This window comes from Cervus elaphus, chromosome X (genome assembly GCF_910594005.1).
Source record: "Cervus elaphus chromosome X, mCerEla1.1, whole genome shotgun sequence".
Taxonomy (NCBI): domain Eukaryota; kingdom Metazoa; phylum Chordata; class Mammalia; order Artiodactyla; family Cervidae; genus Cervus; species Cervus elaphus.
The window spans coordinates 125,037,432-125,051,139 of NC_057848.1; the positions used below are offsets into that span (position 1 = coordinate 125,037,432).

At 41.8% G+C, this 13,708-nt stretch overlaps 1 protein-coding gene across 1 annotated transcript; it reads left to right on the forward strand.

The window, feature by feature from the left end:
• Positions 1 to 11,656: 11,656 nt before the first annotated feature.
• On the forward strand, positions 11,657 to 13,120 carry MAGEH1 (MAGE family member H1). Its single transcript, XM_043897355.1, has one exon. The coding sequence runs from the start codon at positions 11,926 to 11,928 to the stop codon at positions 12,583 to 12,585; it is 660 nt and encodes a 219-aa protein (XP_043753290.1). The 5' UTR covers positions 11,657 to 11,925; the 3' UTR covers positions 12,586 to 13,120.
• Positions 13,121 to 13,708: the final 588 nt, after the last annotated feature.

Here is a 13,708-nt window from a genome sequence, read left to right on the forward strand (position 1 = left end):
CAGCTGCCACCAGTGTCTATGTCCCTACCAGTGTCTATGTTGAGTTGTATGCTGCCTCTAGGCGAGGCTCTCCAAAAACAGCAGGTGGGCCTAAACTATGATCTTTCCAAATTATTGCTTCTTTCCTGGCTCCTAAAGCATGTGAGATATTGCATATGTCCTTTAATAGTGGAATCTCTATTATCTATGGAGCCCTATATGTGCATGCTCAGTCACTCAGAAATGTTTGATTCTTTGAGACCCCATGGACTGTAGTCCACCAGGCTCTTCTGTCCATGGGATTCTCCACGCAAGAATACTGGAGTGGGTTGCCATTTCCTCTTCCAGGGGATCTTCCTGACCCAGGGATTGAACCCACTTCTGTGGCTCCTGCATTGGCAAGCAGATTCTTTACCACTGAGTCACCTGAGAAGCCCCTCCACAACTCTGTGGGTCTTCCAAAATTAAACTCTATTGGCCTTCAAATGCAATTGTTCTGGGGGCTCATCTTTCTGGTGCAAGACCCCTGGGTTGGGGTACCCAGTGTGGGACTCAGATCCCTCTATCCTTGTGGAGAACTTCTGTCATTTTAATTATCCTGTCATTTGTGGGTCTTGATTATATCAACTTGATTATTATTAACTCCTTCCCTCCTACCTATTTCATTATGGTTCCATCTTTATAGGTTTAGTTGTAGATCTTTTCTGCTAGATTTCAGGCTTTATCATCAACCCTTGGTCTGTAAATAGTTGTTAGTGTGCCCATGGTAGAAGGTGAGCTCACGGTCTTCCAACCCACCATCTTGACTGCAAACTCTTAAAGAATAGATCTTAAGTCCCCACATCAAAAGGGAATGATGATTATATGATGGAAAAGAGGTGTTAGGTAATACTATATAATTGTAATCAAATATTGTAATATATAAATGTATATATAATATTGCAATATTTAAACATATCTAATCAAATATATTGTACACTTTAAACTTACACAATGATATATGTCAATTATATTTTAATTAAAAATGAGGACACCAAAGAAGTAATTCAGAGATTGAAAAGAGGACACAGTAGAGGACAGCAGAAAGCAATGTATGGAGGTGAAAATATTATCAACAGTGTTGAAACACCTAAATAACCAGCTACTTAAGCTAATCATCTTCTATTGCCTGACTGGCAGATGAAAATTCTGTCCACTAAATACATTAGACTCTAATTTCTGAATCTGATAGAATTGCACTTCAGTAGCCACTTAAAGTTAGGGATGGCTTCATGAAAAGATTTCCTATGAAACCTGAGCAAAAGTGATTTGTGTCACTTCTGGAGAGAAGACTTTCAGAAATGGGGCATTAGGTGCCACATTCCTTTAATGTCTGACACAATGACCTGCAAAATACACTAGTGAGGTTCTCTCAGCAAATGATCCTAACTGAAAACAGTGTTGAAAAATAGCACTCTTCCCACTAAAAGTAGACATATAACATGAGCATAAAACGTTTGTATATTGTTTAAAGATACTGACATTTGAGAAGCATTTGTTATACCATCATAACCTGCCTCATCCTGATATACCTGAACTACTACAAGAAAATCCTAATTGATATTATGTCCTATTATTAGGCAGCCCTAATCGAAAAAATTCCATGCTTGATGAACAGAGTTTGATATGATTCATTTACCTGTTTAAAACCACACTTTACATTCTTGACCAAGTTTGAAAATTTCTTGATTTCTCCTTACTGCTCTTTGCTCACTGTATAACATTTAATTGCCTATCTAATGCTTTGCTTCTCTGGTCACTGAGGGAATGGAACCACATTGGCCCTGATGCCTATATAAGTGCTATCCAGGGGTATTTCTTCACAACAATGTTTTCAGGAGCTAGAACATCAGAGATTGCATATAGCAACAAAGTCTGTGCCAAAAGAACTATACATATATATATATATATATATATATATATACCTCCATCATCAACAGAGAATATATTTTAACAAGGAAGTAAAACATTTTTATAACACCTAGGCTACTAAACTTATAAAAATCAGAAACTTTTAACTGCTGGCAACAGTGAAATAGATGAAACTGGCCTGCAGATAAGACCCAGCCTAAGATTTGTCCAGAATTCTGAGCACTCTGAGGTAAGGAGTGAGGTTATGCTTACCTGGGATTCCCTCAGTTGCCTGTTACCATCCAATCCTTGACACAACCAGCCCTTGATCCTTTAGACTGCTCCCATGCCTCAGTCCTAGTACTGTGATAAGGGTTTGGTCTGTAATATCAGACAAACCTGGGCTCAAACCCAGACGAGACAATTTAACTCTGATGTTGAGTAAGTCGTATACTCTTGTTATGTCTAGCATGCCTCATCTGCAGAATAATGGGCATAATAGTAACTACCTTATAGGGCTACTGTTGGTATTAAGTAAAATAATGTATGCTAAATGGTTGGCACAGAGAAGCTATTCAGGAAATGATCACAATTATTAAAGATACTTTACTCCATTCCTCCTCTGTATCCATGCCTCTTACCTATGTAAGAAGTCAGGCTTCCACATCTATAAGACATAAATGACAGTGCTCAACTTTAAATAAAGTTCTGGGGATTAAATGAGACAATGTATGTCAAGTCCTGACCAGATAGGTACTAAGTTGATGACTTAAACCAGAGGGACCAATCTTGGAAACTACACAGAAATGGAAACGACATGGCGAGTGTGCATCTGTAAATGATGGATAACTACAGGCCTTTGTGCACACAGGTGTGCATACACACTGGAGGCTGAGTCCACAAGGTCTCCCCCTCCCTGGCCAGGACAAGCCCAAGATCTAGGCAATCTGGGATCCGAATGTCAAACACAGTATGGCTCCAGCTAGTGATGCTGAGGTAGGAAGGCAAGTTACCTCATTTATACATTCTTTCATTCATTCATTCGGTACATCAAGTCTCACTTTTTGAGGACTTTCTATGGACTACCAGGCCCCATTGAGGTAGCAAGAAGTCAGATGCAACATCTGAAGAGTTTAGTCTGGTGGTGAAAAATGAGTAGGGACTCACCCTTCAGAGGAATTTCCTATGTCTACATGCAAGATAAAGTTGGATAAGGAGAAGGGAGGTGGCATAAAGTCAGAGAAAGCAGCATTCTCTTTCTACATAAATCTCAATAAGAAACCCTGTAAGGGTGTGGTAACAGAAACAACCTCATTTAATGACTCTGAAGATAAAATGAAAATATCAGTGGGATCAGGGAAATGGGTCAAAAGTCCTGACTCCATCACCTGTCAGGGATTTGATATCAGGCCTCAGATACCTCAGATGCCTCATATCTACATCGAGCATCTTAATGCAGCACTCCTCAACCTTTCTGGCACAAAGAACCAGTTTCATGGAAGACAAATTTTCCATGGACTGTGGGGGCAAGGGTGTTGCATTTAGGTAATTCAAGCACATTACATTTATTGTGCACTTTATTTCTATTATTATCACATCAATTCCACCTCAGGTCATTAGGCATTAGATCCTGGAATCTGGAAACCCCTGTCCTAATGAGACTGAATGATTAATTTTAATTTTGAGATAATGCACAATAAAAATAGCAGAAGGAAGTTATTTGTAATTGTGCTCAGTCACTCAGTCATGTATGACTCTTTGTGACTCCTTGGACTGCCAGGCTCCTCTGTCCTTAGGATTTCCCAGGCAAGAATACTGTATCTTAGATCCAGCATATTATTATTCACAATGTCAATAATAATATGCTGGATCTAGGATATATCTTGAGAAAATAAATGCAACAGTTGTCAATTGCCTAAGAATAGTGACATTTCAGTTAACATCTGAGGGAATTTTAATGTGACTGCATGCTTAGGTTATTTTCCAGAGGCAGATATTCCACCTATCCCTCAGAGTCATTCCCACCCTTAAACAGAAAGCACAAAGGGGGGAATTCCCAATAGGAAAATGTTTGGTATGTCTAGGAGTAGCCAAGGAAGCACCCTAAAGTCTACCAGTGGCATTCACCTAGGGCTCACAAGAGCACACAGACTGATTTCATGGGTGTGATACTTGGCATCTTTTGTTCAGACTACCACTGATGTCACTTGAGGTGAGTAGGCACACTGTAGACCTCACAGAATCTCAGGAAGAATTTTAGGCAGCACCATCACTCCTGTGATGATATAGAGTCAACTAACAGATGCACTTTGGGTTTTGGGGCAGGGGGAATTGTGATTCTGAGAAAAGTGTAGGAAAGACAGTATGGACTTATCCTTGCTTAAAGTGAAGTGAAAGTTGTTCAGTCATGTCTGACTCTTTGCGACTCCGTGGACTATACAGTCCATGGAATTCACTAGGTCAGAATACTGGAGTGAGTAGCCTTTCTCTTCTCCAGTGGATCTTCCTGACCTAGGAATTGAACCAGAGTCTCCTGCATTGCAGGTGGATTCTTTACCAACTGAGCTATCAGGGAAGCCATGTATGAAGTGAAAGTCACTCAGTTGTGTCTGACTCTTTGAGACCCCATGGACTAAACAGTCATGGAATTCTCCAAGCCAAAATACCAGAGTAGGTAGCTATTCCCTTCTCTGGGGGATTTTCCCAACCCAAGGATCAAACCCAGGTCTCCCACATTGCAGGTGGATTCTTCACCAGGTGATCCACCAGGGAAAACCAAGAGAATTTCCTCCAAGGCACAAATGCCATGGATGATATCTAGTCTTCCCACAATTACCACTGTGCTGGGAGAGGCTGAACAATAGTGAAGTTTCTGCAGCCATCTGAAATCCAATGATCCTACTAAACCTAACAAAGCCCTTCCACTCTTCTCCTAAAAGGTCAAGGCACCTAAGAGAAGAGCAAGACAACCAATCTGCTTCTCCTCCTGCATCCCTAATATCATCACTTACCCAAACCAGAAGACTGGGAGGCCCCCTTAACCTGTTTATTCCCCTCACTAACCAGATCCAAGCAATCTCCAAGACTTGCTGATTTGGTCTTCAAATCACTCTGGTATCCATTCCCTTCTCTCCATCTTCACTGCCAACCCTCTTTTTCAAGTACCAACATCATTAGCTGAGATGAAAGCAACAGCCTCTAATGTGGTTTTCCATCCACCACTCCCACCTCCCTCAGAGTCTATTCTCTACACTGCAGCCAAAGAAGCTTTGCTAAATCACTGATATGACCTGATCAGTCCCTCACTGGAAATAATTAAGTTCTATCCCATTTTAGTGGCTTTGGGATAATACTCAACCACCCTTATACATCATAGAATTATTTAATCAGACACATCTTCGTTTCCTATTTAAGATTCAGAGTCTGTGGGAGAAGGCGAGGGTGGGATGTTTCGAGAGAACAGCATCAAAATATGTACATTATCTATAGTGAAACAGATCACCATCCCAGGTTGGATGCATGAGACAAGTGCTCGGGCCTGGTGCACTGGGAAGACCCAGAGGGAGCGGGTAGAGAGGGAGGTGGGAGGGGGGATCGGGATGGGGAATACATGTAAATCCATGGCTGATTCATGTCAATGTATGACAAAACCCACTACAATATTGTAAAGTAATTAGCCTCCAACTAATAAAAATAAATGAAAAAAAAAGATTCAGAGAAAGTGGTAAACCACCTTGATTTCAACTGAAGTAGAAGTAAGATTTTAATCATTTATCAAAAATCCTGAACATAAACTTGGCTCTCATACTCCATTGGATATACCACTCTTTTAAACAAAATCCCAGTACACAAGTGATTCAATTGTTATTGCAGTATTGCTTGCAGAGGGGGCAAATAACTAGGAGACACAGTGTACCAGGCCAACAGATGGATGACTGAAGAGATTATGGTAAAATTACTGCAAGGGACGTCATTCAGTCATTATAATGAAAGAATTACAGATATGAGTCAAGTATATATTATTGCTGATTAGGAAAAAGAATGAAGTGAAAATTGTATATAGAAGCATCTATTTATTTTTAATAAATGAAATGGAGCAGAAAACCTTGTGGTCTATCTAAATACATCCATGCAGATACACCCAGTAAGTCCACTCTTAAATGGTGACCCTAGAGATCTGTGCTGTGTTCTTAGAGGACGGGTACAGAAAGACTGATAAGAGCTCTGCTTTTTTTGTTTGTTTTTATTTTTCTGGAAAAAAACAAGGAAACTGCAAAAGTCTGGATCATCAGGAGAAAGATAAATTGCAAATACTGACAGAAATAGTATGCAACATGAAAAGGACCTCGAGCTACATTTGCCAACTTGCAAAAACATTCTAAAAATTCCTATATAATGTATACTAACACAGAAATAGGTAGCAAATATGTACAAATCGACTTGGATATAATAGTTACTGAATTCATGATAGCAAACCCCACTAAAGAAGGAGAGAGTGGTGTTGGTTTCAGAAGAGGTAAAATGAAGGCTTAGGGCTTTTTCCTGGTGGCACCAGTGGTGAAGAACTCGCCTGCCAAAGCAGGAGACATAAGAGACACTGGTTCGATCCCTAGGTCGGGAGGATCCAAGGAGGAGCGATGTCAATCCACCCCAGTATTCCTGTCTGGGGAATCCCATGGACAGAGGAGCCTTGTGGGCTACAGTCCATTGGGTCCCAAAGATTCAGACACAACTGAAGCAACTTAGCATGCATGCAATGTAAAAATGAGACCAAGGGAGGGCCTAATTTTTAAATCTGACATAGCAGGGCATTGGTTATGCAGATGTTCGCAATATTAAACTTATTCTTATCCTTATGTTTGTGATTAATTTGCAGTAAAACGTTCTATCCTCAAACCCAGCAAATAATCCTCAAAAGTAACTACATGGCTTTTGTTTCATGATAGTAGGATTCACAGGCTATAGACTTCCTGACAAACCCTAATTCTGGGAAATTGTAAAATAAGTCCAGGCTTGCACTGTGAAATGATTCAGAGAAATTTTTCTTCAACAGACTAGAAATAGTGCGGAGTCCTTGAAAGAGAGCCATCAGATGGGGTCAGACTCACTTGTTCAAGTAGTAGTGGCCTGTAGTCTGTTCAAGGGTTGTTGTAAATGAAGTAACTGGCCCAAGTGCCCTCTCTGCCCTTGGGAGGCACTTGCAAAAATCAGAGCAGGGCCTACAGGCAACTGAAAGATGATTAGTTAGAGCTTAGGAGTGGTGTGGGTGACCCCTGAATTTCCATCTCTATCCTACCACCAGCACTTACAACCAGGTCGTGACTATGGCAATGTCTACCCAGGTGAGAGCAATGCCTAAGGAAACTTAGACTATAGCCAGGACAATGTCTGGAATAGGATGGTTACTAGACAACCCCAGGGAAGAACAGGGTGTGTTGAAACCCACAAGAATTACTGCCAAGGTATCCAGTCCAGTGTCGTAACCCTCTCTAGTCCCTCCCAATACTTTCACTGAAAATATGGCAATAATATAAATTCACCTGAACAGTAATCATAGTTCTTATTCATTAGGCACTCCTGAGGAGTGAGGTACACATATGCCTTATGCATTAGTTTACTTTTGCTGATGTAACAAAGTACTACAACTTTAATGGCTTAAGGCAATCAAATTTATTATTTTAGAGTTCTGGGAGTCAGAAGTCTAAAATGTGCCTGCAGGTCTATGTCCCTTCTGGAGGCTCTAGGGGAGAATCCATTTCCTTGTCTGCTCCAGCTTCTAGAGGCCTCCTACATTCCTAAGCTCATACACTCTTCCTCCATCTACAAGGCCAGGAATGTAGCATCTTCTCTCCTCTTTGATCTCTGCTTCCACCCTTATGTCTTTTACTGAATCTAACCCTGCTATCCTCCTTCTGTAAGGACTCTGTATTTACCTTGGGTCCCGGATAAACCTTCTCTAAAGATCCTGAACTTAATCACACCCGCAAAATTCCCTTTTGCCATATAAAGTAGCATATTCACAGATTCTGGGGATAGGGATGTGGACATCTTTGAGAACTAGGGGGAAATTACCAACCTACCTCATCTTGCATGAGCTATTTCCCTTTAATCTTCACAATACCACTGTGATATGCTTGTTCACAGATGGAGAAACTGAGGCCTATGAAGGTTAAATAATGTGCTGGACTTGACACAGCTTGGAAGAGGTGAAGCCAAGTATAGAAAACCTAGCAACGTGTGTAAGGAGCCTTGCCTTCACCTTCCACACATCTGTCCCTTTTCTCATCTCTTTCCCTTCTGTTCCTATCCCAAGGGATCAACAACACTTCCTTTCGTGTTAACCCTCCTTGCACCACCAAATGTGCACTCAACTGGAGCAGTTGTGAGGTATGCTATTGGCAGCAGGTGGAACTTAGAAATCTGAAAGTGTGAGCCCCAATACTGACATTCAACAGGAGAATTAATCTCTCTCTAGGTTCACTGGTATTTGAAAGTTGCTATAAAGATTCCAGTTTGGAGATAGTTTAGGCACATAGCTTACCACAGCAATGTTAGTCTCCCTCCTCTCTTTGTACTTCTCAGGCCCTCACAAGTCACTGCGCTTCTTTTGTCATGTGCTACTTACTCCAGACAGACCTGTGGTCCACAATGTCCCAAGGCATGGTTTTATGATTTCCTCCTGTTAATATCATGCCTGGCAATATTCTTGCTATTGAAAACACTGTGCTTCTTGACTAATAACCTCTGTGGCCTGTCTTACATAAATGTGATTTCTGTTAAGCTTTTGGGAACACTGAGAGTAGCTCACAACTTAAAGCCTGTTCCTTTTAGGAAAGCTGTTAAGAGCTGCAGCCCGAGGTTGTGCTCTGCTTAAGCATAGGCTCTGATCTGCCCAGGAGCTGTGCAGAGTTGCCTTGTCATTGTTGCAGGTTGGAGCAAAGGTTCACTAAGCTGAATGGAGTGTCAGGGAAATGGTACCCCCACCTCAGTCAGCTGGTTAGTGAGCAGACAAGAATACACTGCCTCAAGTTGGTTTATGGAGAGCATTCACCAAGAGGAGGTCTTGGTAGGCTCTGGGTATAAAGAAAACTTGAGTTAGAAAGTGACTCTTGGAAGAAAATAAGTTTGCTGGTTTGCATTTCCATCAGAAAGGAGAAATATGAGTCACCTCAGATATGCATATGACATCACCCTAAAGGCAGAAAGCAAAGAGGAGCTAAAGAGCCTCTTGATGAAGGTGAAAGAGGAGAGTGGGAGGGGACATGGGTAAACCTATGGCTGATTTGTGTTGATGTTTGGTAGAAACCAAGGCAATTCTGTAAAGTAATTATTCTTCAATTAAAAATAAATAAAAATTTGAAAAGCTGGCTTAAAATTCAACATTCAAAAAACTAAGATCATGGCATCTGGTTCCATCACTTCATGGCAAATAGAGGGGGAAAAATGGAAACAGTTATATACTTTATTTTCTTGAGCTCCAAAATCACTGCGGACTGTGATTTTAAAAGTTGCTTGCTCCTTCAACTAAAAGCTATGACAAACATAGACAGTGTATTAAAAGCAAAGACATCACTTTGCAGACAATGTCCGTATAGTCAAAGCTGTGTTTCTTCCAGTAGTGATGTAGGAATGTGAGAGTTGGACCATAAAGAAGGGTGAGCACCAAAGAATGGATGATTTTGAACTGTGGTATTGGAGCAGACTCTTGAGAGTCCCTTGGACTACAAGGAGATCCAACCAGTCCATACTAAATGAAATCAACCCTGAATATTCATTATAAGGACTGATGCTGAAGCTCCAATATTTTGGCCATTTGATGTGAAGAGCTGACTCATTGGAAAAGACCCTGATGCTGTGAAAGACTGAGGGCAGGAGAAGTGGACAACAGAGGAAGAAATGGTTGGATGGTATCATCAACTCAATGGACATGAATTTGAGCAAACTCTGGGAATTAGTAAAGGTCAGGGAAGCCTTGCGTGCTGCAGTCCATGGGGTAGCAAAGAGTTAGACATGACTGAGTGACTGAACAACAAGAACATCAGAATGGAGAGGCTATTTGAAACAATATGGGTGGTTTTGTAATACTCTGGTCACACAGATTCACAAATTGCAAACACAAAACAAATGAATAAAAAACATACAAAGAAGAAACAACCAAACTCAGAGGAAACTGCTCTAACTCAGGGTCGCCCATATATGCTCTTGGATTTGCAGAGAACCTGAGAAGAAGCCTCACATCCAAAGCCAGAGCAATTACCTTTCCTGCTTGTTCAGAGGACAAGTCACAGAACACAGATGTTAGGTAAACTCATGAAGCTTGTAAGTGACAGGTGCTGGGCCAGAACTTACGTTCCCATGTCTGGGTTCAATGTTTGTTCTTCAATACCAGGCATTCCCTTTCTACACATGTATAGAGGACCTTGCTGGGTGAGATGCAGTTGGCAATTCTGCTTTCTTAAAGGGACACACTTCCCCAGTCATGAACTTATTCACTGGGTGAAGTCATATCCTATTCCACCAACTCTATCAAGGGTTAGGGCATATCAGGGGGAGAGTTAGGGTCCCTTCCTGCTTTGCGATTACAATCTGAAATCTTGTCAAGCAAACATTTAATCTCTTCCAGCCAAATATCTTCCAGTTATAAATATTCATTTCCTTTTAAAAAGTTCAGGTGAAAACATGGGCAAAATCTTCCTTGTCATGTATTCTTTCAACGTTCATTTGTTTATTAAATTCTGCTCTCACACACTGCTTGAAACACCAGAGAGACAAAGGCTGTGCTTTTTGTGTGATAAGTGCTTTGTGTTTATTATCTCATTTAATTCCCACAACCCTATGAAACCACTGGTACTTTAATTAACCCAATTTATAGGTGAGGAAATGGAGGCTCAGAGAAGTCAAGTGACTTGTGCCAAATAATATCCTTAGAAAGACATAAGTAAGGTACAGAGTGCTTGCTATAGAGAGCAAAAACGGGTTCATTCCTCTTTTGCACAGATGAAGAGGAGCTTCATGGAGGAAGAGCCCTCTGAGCAAGCAGTTAGAATTTAGGTAGTTAGAGATGAGAGAAAAGGCAATTCATACAGAGGAAACAGTGAGCCACTGTTTCACTGACCTGAAATGGATAAAATTCAGAGTATGCTTTGAATTGTATTTGGATAACAGAATGAAAGAAAGAAGAAAAATAAGTCAGGTATTCAGGTAGACGGGAGCAGAGAAACCTTGGAGCCACCCTGAACTCCACCACCCACTCCGTATTCACCACTTTCATCCAATCAGTCTCTAAAGCCTGTCAATGATCACCTTTAAAACGTCTTTCTGTCTTTCCATCCCCATGGCAACCGCCTTACGGCTCACTTTCATTCTCTCCTGCTTCTTATTCTAAATACTTCCTGCCAGACAATTGTCTGTTCCTTTGTGGCTGTACAAATGCAAGTCTGATTCTGTCAGTACCCTGCTTAATAATCTTGTGAATATATAACACTTTAAAGGCTCTGAACCTGGAATTATAGACACTTTCCAAGACAGGGAAGGAGGGCTGGGACTAGCTGATTCCTTCCAAGAATACACTCATGCGCCTCCCACACTGTCTCATATACACCCTGCCAACCAATCTCGTACAAGACTGAAAAATGAAGGAAGACTAATATATTTATTTCTCGTTGCATACACCAGCCCTCGCCAATCCCAAACCACCTTTTCTGCCTTAGTCCCACCCCTGCCTTGGCTTGTCCGTTCTTCTATCTGACAGCGGAAGTCTGCCTGAACGAACCGCCCACTTCCTTTTCGAGTTTGGAGATTGCGTGGCAGGTTAGGCGGAGTCAATTCAGCTTTGCATTCTCGCGCTTTGCTGCTGGGGCGAGCGCTGGGGGCGGTTACTCCGGCAAGTCGGCTTACGTGGGTGTTAGCTTGTTTGCTGAGAAGGTCTCGCTTGTTACAAAGACTCTACTGATGTTGGTGGCTTTAGCGGCGGGCCCCCTTTAAAGTAGAGATAGCTGCTTTCTGCAGGCATCTTACTCTAGGATTTCTATAGCCTCCGTGCCCTTAGTAGAAGACATGCCACGGGGACGAAAGAGCCGGCGTCGCCGTAACGCAAGGGCCGCAGAGGAGAACCGCAACAGTCGTAAGATTCAGGCCTCCGAAACCTCTGAGACCCCGATGGCCGCCTCTGTGGTCTCAAGCACCCCGGAGGACGACCTGAGCTGCCCAGAGGACGACCCAAGCACTCCAGAGGAGACCTCCACTACTCCTGAGGAATCCTTGAGCACTGCTCAAGCGCAGAAGCCCTCGGTAGCCCGGAGCAACTTTCAAGGCACCAAGAAAAGCCTCCTGATGTCTATATTAGCCCTCATCTTCATCATGGGCAACAGCGCCAAGGAGGCCCTGGTCTGGAAAGTGCTAGGAAAGTTGGGGATGCAGCCTGGCCAGCAGCACAGCATCTTTGGAGATCCAAAGAAGGTCGTTACAGAAGAGTTTGTGCGCAGAGGGTACCTGATTTATAAGCCGGTGCCCCGTAGCAGCCCCGTGGAGTACGAGTTCTTCTGGGGACCTAGAGCACACGTGGAATCAAGCAAGCTGAAAGTCATGCACTTTGTGGCAAGGGTGCGTAACCGATGCTCCAAGGACTGGCCGTGTAATTACGATTGGGATTCTGATGATGATGCAGAAGTTGAGGCTATCCTCAATTCAGGTGCGAGAGGTTATTCTGCTCCTTAGGGAAATATGCAGCACACCCATGAGGGGGGTTGGAAAGAGCTTCTAAGGTACTCCCCAAGAGGTAGATCATTTGGGTCCTGAGTTGAATATAATGGGGAGGGGGCCACTGTATTTCGTACTTGTGATCATCAAATTGTTTGAGAAATAGAACGTTTCCTTTAAACATTGTAAGTTTTATTCAGTTTAATACAGTGTTGATTAAGATCACAATATGTTTTAAAATATGATTGAAGAAAAGATATTTTCCTTTATTTTCTGTCATTGAGATTTAGTATAACAGTTTTGCTAACGTTTTAAAATGAAGCCTATCCATTATATTCTATGATCGGGCACATATTTTCTATCATTAAAATAGGCTGCTTTTAAAAGTGATGGTATAACCGGTAAATTGTGAGAGAAGAATGAGAGAATTATTTTATGTCCTACCTTTCTGAAACCTCTGTGTCTCCTATTGTGTAAAGAATACAGACAACCATCTCAATTTTGTATAGTTACTGCAGAATATAGAAAAAAAATAAAAGCTTAGTGATGAGGACACTTTGTCCATTTATTGGCCACGAGTTATGGGTGAGGCACCAATGTAGGTTTTGGGGTTACTCATGAGGCACAGCTCTCAGTTGTAAAGAATGTTCTAGATTATGTGAGAGAGACAAATATGTAAACTGGCAGTGTGGTAAACACTGTAATAGGGAGTGAGCCTTGGGTACCATGAAAATGTATAAAAGTTTATGTGACCTCTATTGGACGATGGGACAGGAAAGAGGACATCATAAGGTGCTATGAAAATCCAAGAGATGCTTAAATAAGCTTGGGGGAGTCTGAAAGGGGCATTAGAGCATACTATGAAAAGATTGTGTATTAGGTATTTTTTTGAAACTTAACCCAACTTGGGGGAAGGGGTAATGGCAAAGGGGAGGACACATCACAGGGTGCTGTGGAAATAGAAAATGCATTTAAATCAGTTTGAGAGGAGGGCAGAGGGGAAAGGGGTGGTTGTAGGCAAAAGGACATTGTATGGTACTACAGAAACTAAAAAGATGGGACTGTCAGAAAATTCTTGGTTAGTGAAAACCTGAGGTCTGAAAGTAATATTGGAGATGAGGAAAGGAGTAAATATTGAGGC

Excerpts from the sequence above, each read along its gene's own strand:
- MAGEH1 (XM_043897355.1), top strand. The coding sequence starts at position 11,926 with ATGCCACGGGGACGAAAGAGCCGGCGTCGCCGTAACGCAAGGGCCGCA.